The 21,609-nt window shown below is 40.1% G+C and overlaps 1 protein-coding gene across 1 annotated transcript; it reads left to right on the forward strand.

The window, feature by feature from the left end:
* Window positions 1-499: 499 nt before the first annotated feature.
* Window positions 500-21,129, forward strand: LOC128719977 (protein sidekick-2-like). Its single transcript, XM_053813622.1, has 12 exons — window positions 500-587; window positions 11,368-11,534; window positions 12,045-12,171; window positions 12,306-12,429; window positions 12,719-12,900; window positions 15,689-15,876; window positions 17,590-17,704; window positions 19,022-19,228; window positions 19,332-19,609; window positions 19,719-19,835; window positions 19,931-20,076; window positions 20,927-21,129. Exons 1-12 carry the CDS (start codon window positions 500-502, stop codon window positions 21,111-21,113), a joined length of 1,926 nt encoding a protein of 641 aa, XP_053669597.1. The 3' UTR covers window positions 21,114-21,129.
* Window positions 21,130-21,609: the final 480 nt, after the last annotated feature.

The following is a 21,609-nucleotide window of genomic DNA, read 5'->3' on the forward strand; positions in this document are numbered from 1 at the left end:
GCTCGGAAACCGCGCCAGTTCGGAAGAGCAAACAAATAAACAACATGGAAGTGAAATAAATTCAAACCGAAATTGAAACCGAAATCTGTACGGTGGAGCAGGCGAAACATTGCCGCATCGATGCGCGACTACTGGCACCAATACAGCGACCCCACACGCGGTGTTTGGTGTGCTACATTTGCGATCGTGCATACGTGATACTCCTCCGTGCGCACGTCTCTCTGTACATGTGCCGGTGTGTGTGTGTGAATGGAAAAGTGTATGTGTGTGTGTAAAATTTTCGCTCAAAGAAGGGAAGCTTAGCGTGTGTAGGTGTGTGATCAGAGTGAATCGCAAACCCATTCGGGAGGATTAAATGTGAACGCGCGAAACCCTTGCGCTGAAACCGGTTCCGGAAAACGAATGCCCGTGGCCCATTGGTGGCACTCGCAACGAGCCGCTGTGACCGAATCCATTCCCTCAGCTGTGTGCTAACGAGCCCGTATACGGAGACTGCACGATGACTAATCTCGTTAATACCAACCTGGGATTTATTGTCTTTGGATTAATTTTTGCTTCATTCTACGGCAGTGCAACGCGGATATTCGGTGAGTTTGTGTGTGCGTGGATGAAAACGGAAAGAATTTTATGCTTCAAGGGATGGTTGTCGCATTAGGATTTCTGTTAGCTTATTTCTTTTATGCATTAGTTCGGCGCTGCCGGTTATCTGTGTAATCTTCTTTTTATCTCCGGGTGGTACGTTAATGAATTAAAGCCACACGTTTGATTCAAATAATTGATTCTGGTAATCTTTGACTGGTTAGAACTATTTTTGTATACTTTATATGAGTATTTTTGTCCATGGAGTAGATTTGCAGTAGAGAGCAAAAATAAACGACCGTTGTTTTCAAGAAGTAAAATTTTTTCATTCTGATCTCTCTAACTTTTTTTTTCTCAGTTAACGCACGGTCTTTGCACTGACATAAGAGAAGTTAAAGTGTAGCCAGTAATGTCAAGATATTTGTAGTAATTTTTCTTTTGTGAACAACCAGGCGCCTCCATGTGTACCATGCGCCTCCACGTAAACCGGGGAAAACTGATATTTTCTACGAATCTAGCCTACATGTTAACGTTTACCTCAGCTACCTTTGCTCAGAGCTTCTTCACAAAGTAATGTAGGTAGCGCTCAAAATAGCAAGAATGTGTTCACGTTTGTCCTACGATCTTTTGGAAAATGTATACAATTTTTTAGAGAACCTAGCAGTCTTCTCCTCTCGTTGGTAACGGTTACCCGTGTGCCACGTTTATGTTCTGTACGCGACAAAGCTAGATTCTTTGCAACCGAACCACAATTGTACCGTCCGAACATTGTTAGCGGTTGAAGTTGCGATCGGTGATGTTGCATCGTTCTTTATACGTGAATTTCTTTCACAAAATAAAATCACTCGATCTTAACATTTATTTGTGTTATCCATTCGTTTATTTTTTAATCTTTTCCAACTTGCATTTTCTGTTTGTTGTAGTGCTCTGAAAAAAAATATCGTCAATAGAACTTATGATGAATTCTTAATAAAACATCTAACATTTGTCTGTTAACCAAAAACAGTAAATGAATTAAACTGGTATAAATAGTAATGGTCATGACTCTGTATATGATCTAGGATATAGGATTGCTGATACATGGTATAGGATTATTTAAAATTTTCAGTTTCATTACTTTTCGTTCCTTTAAGGAACGCACCTGGTTCCGTTCCGTTAAAAAAAGAAGCTTTCCCATCACAAAAAAATCTGTTCAAGCTTATTTTAGAAACCCGTCATTTTTTAAATTCGTCTAAAAAACTATGATAAATAGTAATTAATAGTAATAAATAAAGAGCGTGTCATTCCGTGGCGCATGGATAGTAATTTTTAATTTATCTTTTTTTTTCGTTATTTGACCAACTTCACTGTAAAATTATTAGAAAGGCGGGCAAAATTCACGGGGATTTGAGATTTAAACTAGCGCTTTGACGTTTCTATTTAAAACACCTCTTAAACCACAAATTACACATAAAACATAATATATTTGTAAACTTTTATGCATAAATCGAAGCTGAAAAAAAAACATTAAAGAAACAATTCTAACGATATTTTCACATACATAGTTTCACGAATAAAAGCGAATCCCTCTTCCCTATTCCTTTGGTTACAATCAGCAGTATTTTGCAAACATCTCTCTTCCCGCCCCAAATCACTAGAGTAGTGGGAAACCCTTTTCAAAGCAAACAGCTAACGTTAAAGCCACACTATCTGAGTCAAATCGATGAAAGAGCTCCCAGCGGATATGGGGTATGGTGTGGGTTTTAGAAATGTTAGTCAAAGCGAACCTAATCCATGTGGAAATCAGCTTTACGCAGCACATGGACGATGCTCGGCTACGCTGGTAGGCTGCCACCGGTCATGAAACTTTCCGAAAGGCGCTAGTAAAGCGAGACGAAATCCCTGTTGTTACTCAGCACTCAGGCAGAGTACATGACAGCCGGTGGCCTGCGGTGTGGTACGCGATAAGAAAAGTTTAGCCAGCAGCCTGGCGACGGGGTGAAGCTGTGCATGACACCGCTGGTTGAAGTTCCCCACTGGGCGTGAAGTTTGCATTGGTCTGTGTTGCCCGGTCGGTTTTTATGGTTGGTAAGGAGATGAATATTATTTTGACAGCTGGTTTCGATTTGTACGCCCGGTTGTGCACATGCCGCTGTTGGGGATTTGTGTGTGGCCGAAAGTTTGTTGAAAGTATGCGCAAAGAGATCGTTTCATCCAAAGAAGTAATTTCCCCGCGGTTAATGAAATTGATGAGGATAACCGAAGGGTAAAGTTTGACGCATTTCTGTACGAATGACGCATTAAGCGATTGAATCCGAGTATTTAGCTATGGTACGGGTAATCATTGCTATATAAATGGACGGTGTGTGCAGCAAACGTTTAGCACAATTAATGTTGTTTAGAAGTGTGTAGTAGCAACAGATTGTCTTGTTGCTCATAAGATGTAAAAAGAGTGATAAAATACGTGGAAAGGTAACACTATAACTGTTATACAGTTTGTTACAAACCAATACGGCCGCTTTTTTGGGAATTTGAGAAAAACTCTACGATACACATATTTTCTTCGCTTGTTATATATTTTTTCAAGCATTCTGCAGATGAATTCGAGAAGACCTGAACATGTAGATGTGTTTTAGTAATATGCCGTGTTATACGGTAAGATCTTGCTCAGTCTCCAATAACAATAGTGCACCCTTGAACCTTATCCATTTGAGTTCTCGTAAAAAGTAGGATTTGTGTGCATCCACCGGCTCGGATAATAGTGCCTAATTATCCTCACCCCCTCAAAGTTGATGCTAAATTTCCCCATTTTAGGCATTTTCCATCTGTTCAATCTCAGATATCAGGTGGAATATTCTTCCATTCTTTACGACATGGACAACGCTTATGGAGGTGCCTGAGTCTTGCGAGCTCATTACACGCTCCAGGTACTGCTTTATCCCGACTGCAGTCAGGTATTCTGGTGTTCGGAACGACTAAACTAGCTTATGGTTAATTCTCCTTCCCGGTACACTTTCGAGCGGAGATATTGCGTAGTAGATAAAGCTGTTAGGAAATAAGCTCTTTCCAGCTGGGACTATTTGGTATAAACGGTTTCTCAACAAGAAGACGATATGAGTTTCACTGATTAGGTTAGAATTAGTCATTTCTAGAGGTAATTCAAATTTGGATAAACATCAATACCTCAATTTTAATTTTAATTAAATGACGTTTAACATCTGTCTCAAAGATTGTACATTCAAGGAACGTTGAAACTTTCAAGCGGATGTGAAAGCTTGTTTTACATTCGACAGATTAGCAGATTGGTGATGACAGCTCACTTAATCCGATATGGTTTTTTTTTGCTATGCTTAACTCGAGTAGTCGGGGCGAGTCGTTGTAATACAATGTTGTGAACACTGCTGTGCAGTTTTTCGACTGTTTTTGTTGTTTGTGTCAAATTTACTTCTACGTTTTATTTATGTGCTTTTCCTCTTGCAAATATCTTTTCGCTAGCCTTAATATTTACTTGGCATATCAGCTAAATTATTATGGCTTTTAATCTATTTTTTCTTACTGTTTCCTTCTACATCGTCAATTAGTACATTCTTGCCGCTTGTTTAAAATATTTCCCACCATATTAACATATCCAACAAAAAAACCTTTTAAGGGATTATTATGATGAAAGACGCAATACTTCCACGTACATAGACTTGTGAAATGTAAAGCAAAACCTCCCAAAAGATGGTTTGAATCACTGCCGGTATGCATTATCATCTCTCTTGCCTCGTGCATTCTTTCTTAATCGTGGCAATTGTAACTGCTTTTCTGTTAAGAAAATCCCTGCATCAAACGGTAAACATTTAATCACTTTTCATCTGAAATTTTTCATCCGTCGAGCATGGATCCATCATCGCCGGATGAACGTTTATTTGGATGTGTTCGAGCAAAATAATGGCGGATTGTGTAGCAAGCGGCTTACGTTCGTTCGGCGAACCAGTTTCAATCCGGGGCACTCGGGTACTCCATGTATTTCGTGCGTTCCAAGGCCATGTTAAAGCGCTTGTTCTGCGTAACAAGAAAAAGGAAAATAATGTAATCCCACGCAGCGCTACCATTCACTGCACTGGCAAAGGAAGTAGCACCGGCCGTCTACATGCATGTCTTTGCGAATGAAAAAGTTCTACCGCCCGGTTCGTCTGTCGTGCTTTCCACAGTACCGCCGGGTGAAAGCGTCCTCTTTCTGGCACTCTGGCACAGTGCCAGCCGGAAGAAAATGTGAAGTATTATCGATTTACGACCAGGTCGCACATAAAAGCGCTCGAAGGAGAAACGCCGAGGTCCGATTGAATACGCCCCACGGCAGTTGGAACATAACGGTTTCCCGAAAGGAGACAGCAATGGAAAATGGGAAACACGTTGGGCGACGTTGGCGACGTGTGAAACGGAAACGATGGATCGTTATCGTAATACTCTTTCTTTTGCCCGGCCCGGCGTAATGTTGTGCACCGTTTTGTACACCGAACATCAGATGGATTATACGGAACGGATATTCTCATCATTAGGAAGAGAATGCCACCGATCTTTGAAATACCTTTCCGTCCCAAGGTAGATTGACTCGTTATACATAGGACGTTGGGAGAAGGTATTGTCGCAGCCCGACATGGTTATTGTTGCATGAAGTAGCGATGGTAGAGAAGGACATCATGCAGGAACGTGAGTTCCTTTTTAAGGAACAATTTTGGAATGTTGCTAGACTATTATATTTCGAATCGATTGTGTGCTTTGTTTGTGTGACATAAAACTCAGCTGTTTGTCCAGGCGTCCTTGTGGAACAAATGTTAAATCGCTGGAATGATTAATGGAGGCGTAACGGTATGAAGTTATTGAAATGCTACGAAACGATGAGCTGCTTAACTTTTATAATAAAAAAAAATCTCTATTATAAAATGTTTGGTAAATAGTTGAATAATAGGAAAGATAATACGAGAACTATATTTGTTTAAATTATTATGTAATGAAAAAATTATAGTACGTTCATGTACAAATATGACAGGAGTCATTCAGTGCTTTATTTTGAGTTCAAAGTTAACATTTACCCTTTGCCCGATCGATCTCGCTACTCAAACCCTACTGGCATTTACGCTTCTCATACTTTGCACAAGAGTACGTACTACTCGTAGGAATAGATATTACTCATAGTGCTCTTTATTTATGCGGCTAAAATTTTAATGAACACCTTTGGAACGAACGCGACTAAGAGACTTTAAGAGGTACATGGATATGTTTGACTTAATTCCTTTCAAACCGTTCAAAAATAGCAAGTATCACAACGCTAATCGATGTTTACGATGTATGATTTTCTTACTCACAAACTTTCTCTTATGATCAACACAGGTAATAAAGTATTTTGATATGTTTACTATTATTATTATTATAAAATCTGTTCCGAACCGGTTCCCCGTAGCGAGGATAGCCTATCAAGCTACGTAATAAAATAAGTCTACTAAACCAGATATGGTTGGCATGTCCTTAGAGGTTGTTATGTCAGTAGAAAGAGAGAGAGAGAGTGGGAAAGCGATTGGTGTTTGAAATGAATCAGATTGCAGAATAACCGGCAGCTAGCTCTCTAAGGCACAACGCATCATCTATTTACTTGCCGTGCTGGCTTTTGATCCATAATTGGTGAAACTTTAGACGGCTTCAAAGATGTAATCAGTTCTCTGTGCATCATCTGTACTAGGGTCTTGTGGTGTCATTTTGATTTTTTCCTCGTTAATCTTCATATTTTTCAAGGCCAACCGCTATTTTCGTATTAGCCGTGGCTACAAACATATTGACAAACGTTGTACAATATAGGACTTGGACAACTAAAGATGTTCTGTGGTAGAAAAGGCATGATTATTGCGTATGATTTTGATTATGTTATTTTCCGATATCTTCCATCATTTACTTTTATGCTAAATTGTACTAAACTATATACTTGAATATATATAAAAACCTATCAAACTATATCGATTTCGATTTCCATGAACATAATCGATTTCCATGAACATACCAAAATTAGTTTCCTGAGATGAAAATAACTTATAACGTGGGCATTTTAAAGTGTTAAGCGAAGGGAAAATGAATAATTAGTTTTAATACTGAATGGCTCATGTTGAAAGGGATACGCATTGTTTCATTCCAGTAGAACCACTACTAATTTTCACCAGAAACTATGGACTATAACACAAACATTTGTTTAAACTATTGTGAAGTAAACTGGTTTATTCGGTCGCCTAAATCGATCTGTTGATACTAACAAACTGTCTTTGTGTTATTGAATTATTTGGATTTTGGTGTACAAATTAAATGTGATAAACGATCACGAATATCGTAAAAAAAATTGTAGATGTTACACACGACCCAAAGTCAACCGTGTTTTCCTGCTCCAAAATGGGATCATACTTATTTCATCTCTTCCCTGTGACACCCGTGGTGGCCTGAAGTTATTGTCCCCCGGATCAGATGTCTTTTTGTTGTATTATTTTATTTTAGGTCATGCGTTTTTGTTTGAAAAACGCTATCACTGGAAGCATTTATCTTCGTAAAGGCAGCAGCAGGAATGAGAAATTGGATGCCCAGCATCGATTGGCTATGATTGCTGGAAGTGAAGAACCATCGTATCCGGGGACACCGGGATGCCGATACCTCCCTTAACCTTTGCCGCAGCAATGGGAAACGACACCAGACGATAAAACAAAGCGGTGTGTTCCACTTTCGCCCATTTTATTGAAGAGATTATGAGCTAAGAGAAATAAATTGCTTCTTTCCGGTAGCACGATTGCTTGGATGTGAAAAGAGCTGATTCAACCACAAACAATCACCGAAGCTGGCCAAGGCTGGTGGTGTTGCCCAGCTGGATATTGGGTGTTTGGTTTTTTTTCTTCTATAGTGAGCCAAGCTTTTTATCTTCCTTTAGCGCGAGGGATAAGATTTCGTTTTCTTTTCCCCTATTTTGAGCCGTATTATGTAAGGGCGTGATAGAATTTGACAGAGAGTTTTTTTGTTCTTGGTTTGTTTATTCGGTCATAGGATCATAGAATCCTTTCTTGTCCCTTGCTTGCTACCCGCATATTGTGCCACGGTTTCCGCATTCAGATTCGTTGAGCCCATGTATCGGTGAAAGTTTTATCGGATAGAGTTTTGGAACCGCCCTCCAGTTGATTTGGATTCGTTTCGGTTGTTTCTCGCACATCATCAAATTTTGAAGAAATCCCAGAACAAGAAAGGGCCCAAAACCTATCGACACATAGAATAGAACAAAAACACTGCCAGTGGATCTCCGTAACAAAGGGTGCTGTCCAACCCGGAACACGCTCATTGTTTTTTCGCCACTGTCAGCATGAAACTGCAGCTTTTTTCGTTTTTTTTTTCTCCGCCGAGCGCCTAACAATGGCTTTGGAAAGGGGAACTTTTCTCGCAAAACTATTAGCAATTCAAATTCGCCCAACTGTTTCTGCGGGCTTTGCGGTCCGTTCGGTCCAAACAGCAGCAATGACATTGAAAGCGAACCAGTCCTTTTGTAAGGGTGATACGAGGTGAAGAGGTCCCGATGGTGTGCTGATTGCGGAAAGCGTTGCGAAATGTCGTTCTTATACACATTTGTTAAGCTAAATTTATCTACGCTTCACGCACCTTTCCTCCAAATGAAACGTCAATTCGGAGAGATTGATACCGGTCTATTGGTAAGAGTACTATTATTTCCGGCCAGAATGGAATGACGTGGAAGTCAGACGGTGACTACCATTCTTGGAAGAGATTTGTATCATGCAGAGTAAATCTTTTAGAAATGCTTTTATAACATTTAATCGAGCACAACGCATCAAAAATGTTCTTATTCGAACAACTGTGGGTCGTGATAAATAATAAAAAATAATAATAATATATAAAGAAAAAGTTTGAAAATGTAATAACAATCACACAATTCAACTTGACGCGGAGCATTACCATTAAAAACATTTTTTCTCATACCTTTTGTTTTCAATATTACAGGCATTTATGACCACATTAGATGTCTCTTTTTTATATCCGTACTCAGCTCTAATGTTTATTTGCTTTGCTATTTTTTTTGTTATCATCCGTTTTTACAATGCCTCTATTGTCTGATAGCACACTATCGCGAAGCCAATTTCTTTTAATAGAAATTTAGTTTTAAAGTTCATTTTTCAATGCGATTGAATGTTTTGAATGTGCACAAAATTTTTTGGGTTTATTTTTTTAAGCCACGGATGTATTTTACACGTTTTTTTTTGCGGAGAATTAAACATTTAAATACGTACAGTGTTTAAAACTTTTGAAAATATTAACTTTAACTATGTTTGAACAAAAATTGTTTTCCATCTCAGCTTCCAGGGCTGTTGTAACTAGTAAAAATCTAAACCTAACCCAAGTTATTCATGAATTTGAAATTGCTGTACTTTTTGATTACGAATAGACGAATTACAAAAAGCTCGAGTACTCGAAATGATGTATCGACGATTTTACACATCATAACACATATAAGTTAATGTTGGTATAAACACAATAAAACTGAAAAATCTTCGAATTTTATTATTGAAAAATAATATAAATCCATTAAATAATTGTAACGATGTATCATATGCGATGGATTTTTATGCTATTGTGATGTTTTACGTATTTGATACCAGGATTTCCACGAATGGTGCATCGTTCCATACTGACAATAATATTTTTTTATGCCTCATGACTGTTCGGAGAGAATAAATTATAAGTGCCTTCAGAATAATGCCAGGAGGATTAGGACTTCAAATTGTCAATACCCTTTTGTTACAACCGGGCAGATGTTAAAGTTCGTCTACTCTGTACTCCTAGAAATATAGAATAGTATCCACGACTCGGAGTGGAAAATTTAATGATAATCTTCTAAAAGTGAATTCAAAGAATCTTATACTGATGACGATAGAGATGGCTTAAAAGTGGTCCTGCTCACTTATGTCAATTTGCTCAAGGTTGATGTTGTGGTAAGTGACCGTTTTATTGAAATCGTCCAAAGAACCTGCAACAAAGTTGGTATTAGCATACGCGTTCGGGTATTAGCCGCCAACCGGTCAATTTACAGTCTGAAGAATCTTTTTTTCCTCAAAACGCCTGACAGCGCCCCGAGAGATTGAGTTTGTCTTTTATTAATGTTATTTCATTGGAATATTTGAAAAAGTTGGGTTGCTTATTTTATCCACACGATGAGGATCATCCATCATGCAAGATTACCAACTAAGTGATCTTCGTTCTTCTTCTTTTTCGATCGATTTTAGTACACCGTTAACAAAAGACAGTGTTTTAGCCGATTTGACAGCGCTAGCAGCTGACACAAAATAAGAACGCGTTTGAGGGGTGTACATTCCACAGCCTATCGCAAATTGTGTGCAAAATGTGCATATCGCATCATGTGCAAATGTTTGCCGGGCACGTAACGTCCCATTCCCAGGGGTTTCGCTGGTGTTTCGCTTTAATATGCTTATTCCGTAAGTAGGCGAACCTTTTGTTCCATTAACGTCCTTGAAAGTGCGGAAGTGCATAGAGCGCTACAATGCTACAACCTGGTTGGAAAAATCACCGCTTCACCTTTGAAGTTAGAGAAGCCTTTTATCTTTTTGCGCTTTGCGTTTACCTTTTACTTTCATGTGCTGCCGTGCCTGCGGGATGAGGAAACATTTTCACATTTGCCTTTTGCATTTGCCAGCAAACGTAAATTTGAGAGAGTTTGTCTGGTTTTCTGATTTTTTTTTAGGTTTTTCATTGCTTGTCTTCCATTTTGCGATCGGTCGCTGTATGTGTGTTTTGTTTGATTTATGTGGCCAGCTACCGTAGTACCGTTTCATCCTCGCTCTCCCGAGTGCCGTTTGGCGCGTGTGTTTCCGTACAGCAGATTGTAGCGAATGCCGGTGACCCCCGCCTGTGTGTGTTAGTCCGCGCGCGACGCTGAATCGTGATTTCCGGCAATAGTGCACGAACCGGACCGGTCGGATGGCACGACACTTGGTTCGCGTATGGCACATGCACACATATTCGCCATCGTTCCATACCGGTGGCGTCTGTGTACGGGTTGACGTTGATTTATGTCGGGCAAATGGTGCCATTTTGTCGGTCGCATAATGGAGCAAAATTTCACTACCCTCTTCACGCACACACACATACATACACAACCGATGAACCCGTGATCCTAGAGCTGAACGATTCCATACGCTAAACACCAAGGGCAGGGGCAATAAAAAGTTATGGGCTTGCCTGTTGTTCACATGACGGTTGCCGGACCGCGTCCGGCCGTGTGTTGCTCGTTCGTACGCTTATTCTATTTTGCCGTCGAATCGTATAATTTTTAATTAATTTTCCAACACGCCGCTTGTATGTGTGTGTGTGTCGGAAGGGGTCGTTTTTTTTACGCCTCAGTTCTTCTTTTGTGCCGTGGGTTCTTGCATGTGGTTTTAATTTATGAGACATTTGAATTATGATTAGCATATTCATAATTTTTAATTTTTCTAGCCACGTGGCCAGACACCAGAGGGATAGGAAGAAGTAGCACATTTTCGGGGAGAAAAAACAATTGTACTCACTAGACGGAGGAAATGTTACAATCGTTGCGTAGAAAAGGGTTTGAAGTTGTGTATTTATTTTTGTTCTCCAGGGGTGAACAGGGATTAGGAAGGGTCGTAAAATTATTTTCCCTTATTATTGGGACCGGTTACGGTTATGTTTTCACAACAAAAGCCAACCTTTATTGACAACCGTTTTGTTTTTTTTTTTGTTGTTGTTTCCATTCGTTGATAGATATTGAAAACATCCCGGTCGTAAAATACGTGGCAGTGGCCGGACGAAACGTTACCATCAGCTGTCCAGGAGTGAACGAGCACTCACTAATCGATACGCTCATTTGGAAAACCACACAAACCGTGGCGGAGTACGTTAATGGGTTGCCGCTAGTAAACAATCCGAGGGTAAGTTCGATGTCAGCTTTGTTTGGTCGTGTTGGTGATGTGCCTTTTTTTTGTTGGGGTTTTATTTGAATAGTTCAATGAAATGAAAATGATTGCTCCATGGCCGTTGCCATTTTAGGGAGTTACAATAAACAGGGGAGTACAAATCAAATCACAACAAGCGTGCAAATAATGTGTGATTTGTGTTTACCGTAGTCTATGGACATAGACGCAGAGACGCAAAGTGCGGCTGATGCCACTGTGTAAAGAAAGGGAGGTTTGATTAGTATAGGGAACAATGTTTGCTTGAAACTAATTAAATGCGTAGAAAGGAAGCACAAACTAGGAATTTTGCAACAAAATATTCATCCGGAAGTTATTGCATTCAGCGGTATATTTGAATTAAATTATACTTCCTTCCAATCTCATTTCAAAATAACGTTTTTTGCTTGCTGTTTGATTAAAACAAAATTCAAATCAAACTATTTTCGAGTTGGAGATGCTTTTATTACTATGTAATTGTTCCTGTAGATTACACTGCTGCCGGACAACTTCAGCTTACACATCAGTCCGACCAGCTCGGCCGATACGGCGGAGTACACCTGCTTGTTTAACGACCGCCACAGTCCGGAAGCGATTGCAGATCTGCTAGTGCAAGGTTGGTACATTTTCATCTCCCATTTCTCCACATACCAGATTTCGAAATTGGTTTTGGATTTTTTCACTCTGCCTCTGTACATTGAATGTACATTCCTCTTTCTCTTTATCTCTCTTTCGCTCTCTCATACGTAGATGTGCCGGATCCACCAGGTAGACCGCTGGTCGTAAGCTTCACGTCACGTTCCGTCGATTTATCCTGGGCCCACTCGCAGGACGCACGGAACGCACCGGTTACGAATTTCATCATCGAAACAAGGTAAATATTGACACAGCACTGGCAAATGGTGGCATTGTAAACTCGACACCGAAGGGTGCGTATGTCCGCTATACTTTTGCAATTGAAATGGACGGACTGGTAGGTTTGCTTTCGTTCGCCTCCCCGTACGAAGCACGTACCGGAATGAAATCTCGATTTTAAAAGTGATAGTGTAATTTTTGAAAACAATAAAATCAAGGTTGGGTTGAGGTTGGACGGTGTTACTTAATGCATTAACACACACTAACGTGGATTTTGTTTTGCGCATAACATCCGGTATGTTCGGCAGGGTCGGTGAAAATGGAGACTGGAATCAGGTACCACCGATCTATACGAAGTCAAATTTGGCTTCGTATCAGGTGACGGATCTGCTACCGTTCACCGTGTACAGCTTTCGTATCATCGCTGTCAATGAGCTGGGGCACAGTGCGCCTTCAAAGGAGTCGTACTACTTCGTTACGCTACGGGAAGGTAAGTATCCTTTTACATGAAGCAGATCTTTTAGTCAGCGCTTTTTTTCATCATGACATTCACTGACTGACTGATTACTGACTGTAACATCATGACAGTCAGTAACTTTACTTTTCATTTTTACTCACACTAAGTTGCTATCAGTTCTAAAATCAATTTGGTTGTTTGGTTTGTTGTAATATATCACACTACATTTTCCGACAGATTTCATAAATGAGAAATATGTCTCACTTTCGTGAGAAACCGTTTTAATCAAGCTGCCTAACAGCTGTTTAACGAATGTATTAACTAGGTAGGAAGTTTCTTCAATATATCTCTGTGAATGGGGTAATAAATTACCATCAGAAGTACAGATGACATAAAGCAATACAAAGTGCTAAAATAAAGTACTAATTACTAAAAAAGCACTTCATTTCGTGAATTATTTTATCTGCATAAATAAACCTTAGAACCATTGCATAAACCCTTCCTTAGAAACATTCGAAGTATTTTTATTTTATCAACAAGACGGAACTGCTCTTCTTCGAACACTGCACGGTGATTTAGTCACACCGTTTCCCAAAAAGACACGTTGGAACGATGTTTATGTCATGTTGTTTTTAATGGCAAACTTTTGAGTGCCATTTGCGTATCCGCGTTTTGCACGAATTTTACCTTCTAGTGCCCCTAGAACAGTATTGAAAAAGCACCACAAGCGAAACGTTTTCCGCAAAACTCTGGTTATTAGCCGATCGTTTCTTCGCAACTTTCAGTTGCATGAAATTAGCATTTGATGTGCTTCACTCGGCACTAATTCGCGGCGAACGAGAAACATTCTTTGGCGACGTAAAGAAATGCAAAGAATGTTTGTTTCTGCACGCGTTACCTTCCACTTCCGGCAGTGCCAAGGGTTTTCGTGCAACCTGTCTATCTGTCTGCAGGAACGTAAAACCGTATTAGAAAAACGACCAAAACCACGAAGACTTTCCGCTTGCGCCCGGTGTTTGCAGCAGCTGAGCCAACTGCTTTTTAAAACAATCTTTTACGAGCGCGTGTTTTACGTGTTGCTACCATCGCCCGAAAGAAAGTTAATAACAATTCCGGAAACGGTAAGTGTGATTGGCAAATGGGTCGATCCCACACCTGGAAGGTGTTTTCGGGGGGGAGCGATCCGCTTCCCACCGTCTTGCGCTTGCGTGTGGCGCCATTTAATTACAATTATGGCATAAATTTGCATAAATTAAAACGATTCGCCTTTCGTCGCTGCTACGGCGCACTGTACAAGCATTCGCCTCGCCAAAAGGGTTTTCGGCTCGGAAGGGCAAGAATGTTTGAGAGGGATTTGCGTACCGTTTAACCTCTTGTATTTGTTTTGACGTTCGTTGATTTGTACCGCGGCGGTAAAAGGTTGGGCCCTCGGGTTTGTAGTTAGTAGCGTAAACACATAACATTTCACACTGCCACGGGAAAGTTCACGTACCTTTGGGAAGATTTCGGAAGACGTTTCGCAGACAGTAATTATCATCGTGCTACCAACGCTACGGGGGGTTCGCTAATGTTTATGCACCTGGAGAATGTATTTTTGGAGGCACAAAAACATTGCTCAGTTTAAGTATGCACTAAACGGTGCTTCTTTGTCTGCTACCTTTGAAAAGATGTTGTCCTATAGACATGCCGTGTTATAGTATTATAACATACGGTGCAATTATTGCATTTGAAGAAACAAAATGTTGTTTATAAATTTTAAGAATCTTAAATATTCATAAATGTTGTACGATTTCAAAGTTTTAAGTTTGAATAATCCAGTATGTTATTTTATTCCTTTCATAAAATGGACTTACAATTGAGATGAAGAAAATTCATTGATCTCAAAAGATTACTTGTTTGGTGTATAATACTATAAAAGTAAATGATTTTTTACGATACTCGTAAATTGAATAATGCAATGTTTATTGATTAAAAAAACGCAATTTTCAGTGAGGAAAAACGCAGCATAAAAATTACAAAAAAAAAGCTCCTAACAATATACGGAGTTTAGACGTCGGACCAATGCTGAAGGGAAATATTCACACATTTTTCTGTTTTTTATACAAAACACCATGCGTCTCCATTAGTGTGTCATAGCCGTACTACACTCCTTGTTTGACAACTCGTCGGATTATGGCACAGTTTGCAGCTACTGACACTTCCATACAAAAATGTCATAAATCAGATATCTTGCGTAACTGCGCGTGTTAGTTTAATATTTTTTTTTAAATTATTAAATGTAAAGTTTTGTTAAAAACTGTCTAACATTGTTCAAGTTGTTTGAAAATTCACAACAGCAATACCTTGTTTGTAACTTTGAACTGTATAAAACCAAGTGCTTAAAACATCTGTTGCATTGCACGCCATCATTCAAATTAAAGTTAGGCGAGTTTGTTTGATAATTAAGCCTTTTGATGAGGTGTATTCTGTTCGGTGAGTTGTCGTGCGGAAAGGAAACAAGCGTTCCATGATCCGATACTGGCTTAGTTTCTATTACCCTAATATTTATGCGCCTCCATTGTAAATATTCCAGGGCAGAGGCTTGGTCCATTATGCATACTTAACAAATATTAATTTTCACAGTAAAATAAATCATCATTATCTACATTACGCTCAAGTCGGCAACATTGCCTCATGCAGACTAACGATGCATTGCATTTGCGATACTATATGACGTTTATCGTTTACTTATCGTTCCATCCCGTACCCGTTGTACTTGCCATCGATGGAAATCAACGTGACAAAAATTGAATGACATAAATCAACCACCGCACCCTACCAGCCCCAACCGGTAAACCCGTAACGACGATAGCGCACAACACATCCGCCACCTCGGTGTACATCTCGTGGAAGCCGCCACCGCCGGACACGATTTTGGGCGAGTTTCTTGGCTACCGCATAACGTACCGTACCCGGGACCGGCACGCCGAGGACGTGAAGGAGATTTACATTCGCGACAGCACCGTCGAGGTAAGTGATTTCGGTTTCGGTTCCATCGCTACAAACTACCCACGTGCCGACGATCGAAGCGTATCATGATTGATTTTGCTAACGTGAGCCGATGCATAATTTTGTGTGTCTTTATTTTGCTTTTCCTTTTATTCTCCACGTTGCTCTGTCCCCGTTTCTCTCTTCGTCTCGCACACTTATTATATTTCGCTGTCACTTTCTGCATTGGATCACCTGTCACGCTTTTGTTCGCTTTTGGCAGAAAATGCTCGATAATGTCGAGGGTTGAAGAATTTTCCCATTTCTCGAAGATGCTTCATGGTGTGGAATGAAGTTTGAAGGGCAGAAAAAAAGCCAGAGCTGCCATTTTCCGACCCATCTAACATTATCACTATCGAATCGATTGTATTCCTTGAGTATACCTGAGTGTGGTCTAAGTGAATGTTTGTAAGAAAAAGTTTGACATTTGCCTTCGAATAAAATTGATTTCATTTGGAGTTACATCAAATTGCACCATTGCCAGTCATTTTCAGAACTGATACGATTTGCAAATAAAATAATGAATTGTATTTTTGTAATGGCAATGAAAATGAATATTTAAAAAATATAAATAAATGACTTTAATTACAACTTTTGAATCCTTATACCGTTTGCTTAAAACGGTATACCGTCATCTAAAAGACTTCGTTCGAAACTCGGTAAAAAGCAATAGGAAAAGTCTTTAAAACCATGGTGTTTTTTCTTGTTTTACAATAAAGCGTCAGCTAGCTATTTAAACATGAAGGCACCCGCTTGTCGCGATGATGTTTTACCTTGATTAATGCGTATCTTATACAAGTATAAAACAAGCCATGTACATGTTCAGCGTTCCAGCGTTTGCTGTCCGAACCTCACCTTATTATTATGCAGTTTTGGCTCACTTAAGAATTTTAATTTTTCATAAAATATCTGTTCATCTTGATTTACAGTTTTGCGCGGAAGAGGAAACGTAACACTCACACACACAGATAAGAAGAAAAAAAAACAATCATAATAATATGCCCGGTTTCCGTTCATGTTTATTCACCACGGCTCCCAGCATCGCCACCGTAGCATGTATGGCATTTGGCAAGATGTGCGCTCATGAAGCAGTACCGACAGAAATAAATAAATGAACGCGATGGATGCCGGAACTGGAGCGATGTGCGAGCGAGTACGATAAATCTACATAATTTCACATTATTCATAAACTCGCCACACCGTTTTCTACTGTTTTCACCATTATCTTGGTGGCGGTGTTCGCGACGCCCACGGATAGCTTCCGAAATAGCGCCGAGCGTCAAACTTCACCCTCCATTTGTTGCTATCAATGTACGACCACGATAAAGACGATGAAACATGGCCAAACACACACTGTACGGTGAAACGATCAGGAGAGCAGTTGGCCCTTCTTCACACTGTCCGCGACATCCCCGTTTTCGTGTTGTACTTCTGTTTCTGTGTGTTTTTTGCTTATGGGTAATGATATTTTGTTTGTCGTTTGCCAACCTTGACGCGAGCGTAAAGCACATTTAAAGGCTCCGGTCTTGAAGGCTGCTGCATGGGTACTCTTCTGTGGGGCAGCGTAAAGTTTCTTTCAAAGTGGTTTTCCTCTTCTCGGTGCCGTCCATCATGATCGTTTTCAATTTTGCTCAAATCAAACATTTGTTTTCTCTCCATTCCATGCCTTGTCTTCCCTACCATGGCCCATTACAGAGCCACGAGATACACAATCTGGAAACGTATACACAGTATCTGGTGTCGATACAGGTGTTTAATCCCGAAGGATTAGGCCCACCGACGACCGTGCTGGTGATGACCGACGAAGGTGGTAAGTAGAAGGGACGGGGATGGTAACGGTGTAGAAGCAGTGCGGCTACGACGATTTTAAGCGACTGAACCAAATTGGAAGGAAATTGGAAGGAAATTGAGAAGACCCGGTGGTTTAGTGTTGGTAGCTGTGCTGAGCTTCGTACGACGGGACCAATAGTAAATCCATCAAAATCTTCAAAAAAAACCCGTAAAACGGGGCAAAATCTCTTGAGGTTGTAATGTTCAAAACAGGAAAAAGACAAGAAAATGTATTCAGGTTTTAATTTTGGTGAGGTGATTATGATTTATAAGCAATGACTTGCATAACATTTTTGAAAATATTCTGTTTTATTCTAGAAATGACGGACAAATTGTTGTAAAAGCTCGATAACGGAAGCTAAAATGCTATTTTTGTTTTTAATTAGATGAGCAATTAAAGTACATTTGTTGTTAGTTTTTGTGGTGAATTTGTTACTTGAGTCTCATCCGCCACGCCTAACAGTATGCAATTAGTGCGGATTGCCTGACAGTTGGACAGGTTAGCTTTGAAAGGTTAATGCGAGGAATGTTTTCCATATTTTTCTTATAAACTCCGTCTGCCTGGCTAAATGGTATCTTAAATAATTGTAACATTGCACTACATTCCATTCGTGTACCTTTTTAGCATTTTCTTCTGTTCTGTAAATACTGGAATCATTTTAAAACACTTTAATTGACGCATTTAAACGGTTTTTAGGGGATTGAACGGGATCACAACTCTATAAATATTTTGTAGAACATTTTAAAACTAAGACGTCCCTTCAGTTCGAGTTAAATACCACGATAACTCCCTTTGAAACGATGGCTGATCATCAAACTTTCATGATTGAGTTGCACAACTTCAGTCTAGTTTTGGTTAATGAATACCACGTTGAAAGTGTAGACTTCAAACAATTAATTCCTGCATATGCTTAATGCCATCTTACTAGCTATGTTTGTGAAAAAGGTGACCTTTAGGAAAGTTAGCTACTAATGATTGATTCAAAATTCAACTTTAAAGTTCGTTTAAATCTCACCCGTATCGAACCGAGTACAGCTGAACGGAGCATGATTCTGTTTTATCCATTGAACGTAATCGCGGCGAAAAGTTTGAAAGTTTAAACTTATCCCGCAAACAAATTCGCTAAAACACGAACCAAACCGTGAAACAGAAACTTCTCATCGAGCGCTCCATTAAACGGAGTGGATGAAGTTCTTAATTGATCGTGGTTTTTTTATTCGCCAGTATTTCAACGTTAAAGTTTGCAAGCGTTTCAGTCCTTATTTTCATCGTTTCTTTGTCACTTTTTTTGCCCAGTGCCGACCAAACCGCGCAACCTGAGCGTGCTGGAAATAACGTCAACAACGATCCGTATCAGCTGGCTGGAGCCGGAAAAACGGAACGGTGTCATTCATGGCTATCGGGTTTACTACGTCTACCAGAACCAAACGCTGCTCCATTTGCCAATCCTGAAGAATGATGCGGCCCAAAACTCCGTCTTTTACTACACGCTGACAAACCTGAGTTAGTAATGAGAATAAACCCCGGCCCGGGTGGTCGGGGCTTTTGGTGGTGGCACAGTTTTGTTCAACCCCGTTTGTGTTTTGTTGTCCCATCCCCCATCCAGAGCCATACACGGATTATCGGATCATTGTGACAGCGTTTACGCTTAAGTACGATGGTGAACCGTCGGAGGTATCGCTGCGGACGGACGTTGGTGGGCCGAGCCCGCCGAAGGTGGTGAACCTGACCTGCCATTCGCTCGACTCGCTATTCTTTAGCTGGCGGATACCACGCGTCTACCACTCGTCGATCGATTTCTACATCGTTAACTACCGCAATCTAGAGTACGAAGATACGCACGAGAGGCGCATCTCGGCCAACGCGTCCATCGTCGAAACGTCGGTAGGTAGCGTGCGTTTGTGCACAATTTGCTGTTTTTTTTTGTTTCATTTTCTTCTTCGTGTGTGTCTGTGTATGTGGTTAGTAATAAATCCCTTCTTACCATTGGCAGATGGTTATTCACAATCTGACGACGAACAGTGCGTACGAGGTGAAGGTCCGTGCGGCGACCGTAAGCACGGTGAATCCAAAAAAGGTGGTCCTTGGCACCTATTGTGAACCGATAAAGGTAGGTGGTCATGGCTTTTGTTCGCCGACATAAAGCTGATGGTTGTTTAACAATGTGTTGGGCGGGGGGTTGGTTTACTCTATCCCATTGTGCAGATAACACTGCGAGCGAATTGTGAGCAGTATCAACCGCCTCCTCTCCGACACAATCCGTACGTCGATCAGGAGCTCGTCATTTTAGCCGGCATTGTGATCGGGTGCTTTGGGTTGCTGCTAATCATTCTGGCGATAGTGCTGTGGAGGTAAGTGTCAAGCAAGGGGTGCATGTTTTGTTCATATTTTTTTTGTATTTTATATTTTTTTGGTTTAAGGAAAAAAAATACGTTAATCATTTTTACAATTATGCATGTACGCTGTACATAAGCAGATTCTAAGTTCCAAATTCCGTCAGCAGCAAAACTGCTGCATGAAGTGATGTTATGTTTAACATTTTGTTGAGATTTATGAAGAAACTAATCGTACCAACCTTGAATAGAATTACTAAAAACTATTTTTAAAAAGCATCGTTTATAAATCATGATAAAAGGCGATTATTTAACTTCGTTAGGCTTAATGATGGAGTTTTGATATCCAACTTGTGAAATTTGTTCATTGAAAAATATCATTAAATAAGTTCATATATTTTTGGCACCATCTATTCGGCTATACGAAATGAAAAATAGGAAGATATAGGATTGATTTAGATTATTTGTTTTGCAAAAATACGATAAGTGCTTAAACTGTTAATGGTTTCTTACAACCGATAATCTTTGTTGAGAATTCAGAAGTAAGTTATCTTCGTATTTTATTTGCTTTATTTTTATGTTTAACGAAGCACAATTTTTTACTTTGAAATTCTAATATTTCAAAGTCTTTTTAAATTCAATGTTTGGAAAGCGTTTTCAATACTTTCAAATACCAACTTTTGATAGACGTTAGAAACATGCATCGTCAAGTATCACTTTCATGTATGTTTCGTTGCGGGAATTTCATTTCACTACACTTGAAAAGTAAATCTTTCAGCAATGGCTGTTGCCTGGACAATTGTAACGTTACCGAAAACCCCTTACGTAACTAAACGCTCACCATTTTCGTACCATACCACTTATACAGGAAATGTTTCCACGCGTCGTACGATGCTGGCGGCCAGAGACCATCGGAACGGAACGACCACAAACCGGTACAATCGAATGGATGGAAAACGTCCTGCGATTCAAACGGCATCGTGCAAACTTCAATTCCCTCGGAGGAGTACATCAACGGACAGCAGCAAGCGATGATCGATCGATTCCATCGCTAGGCATCACTGCTGAGATGACTGATTTATGGTATGCATCGATCGGCACTAGCCAGCACTATCGACCGTTTCACTGAACTTGTCTGTTCGATTTTGCAGTAGCTCAACAGACAGGCAGCCGGTATAGCGCGTACGTCCGGTGGTTGGTATGCCAACGTACCGAGCACCTGGCTGTTATGGATGGAATGTACCTGACTAGGATAATTTAACGTAAGTCGCTTTAGGAAAGGGCAGATTTAGTGAAACATCGAAACCAGGCATCCCTGACGGTTGTTACGCATGTGACAGAGCAGTTTAATTGCAGCAGCGAGTTCCTTGCAGCATATTGGACGTGTTTCAACTTCTCATTTTGTTTTATTATTTAACGTTACTAGCGTTGTGAGTAGCGGTCAAAGCATGGTCTTATCATATCCAAAATAATAGAGAATTTCTTTAGTTAAACGATCATCGGTTCATCGCGAAGCATTGTGCAGTTGTGTGCTTCGATCAAAAATCCTTC

This window comes from Anopheles marshallii, chromosome 2 (assembly GCF_943734725.1).
Source record: "Anopheles marshallii chromosome 2, idAnoMarsDA_429_01, whole genome shotgun sequence".
NCBI classification, from domain to species: Eukaryota; Metazoa; Arthropoda; class Insecta; order Diptera; family Culicidae; genus Anopheles; species Anopheles marshallii.

Coding starts and splice junctions, on each gene's coding strand:
- LOC128719977 (XM_053813622.1), top strand. CDS start 500: ATGACTAATCTCGTTAATACCAACCTGGGATTTATTGTCTTTGGATTA. Junction 12,172..12,305: donor TGCAGATCTGCTAGTGCAAG/GTTGGTACATTT, acceptor TCTCATACGTAG/ATGTGCCGGATCCACCAGGT. Junction 20,077..20,926: donor CTGGCGATAGTGCTGTGGAG/GTAAGTGTCAAG, acceptor CCACTTATACAG/GAAATGTTTCCACGCGTCGT.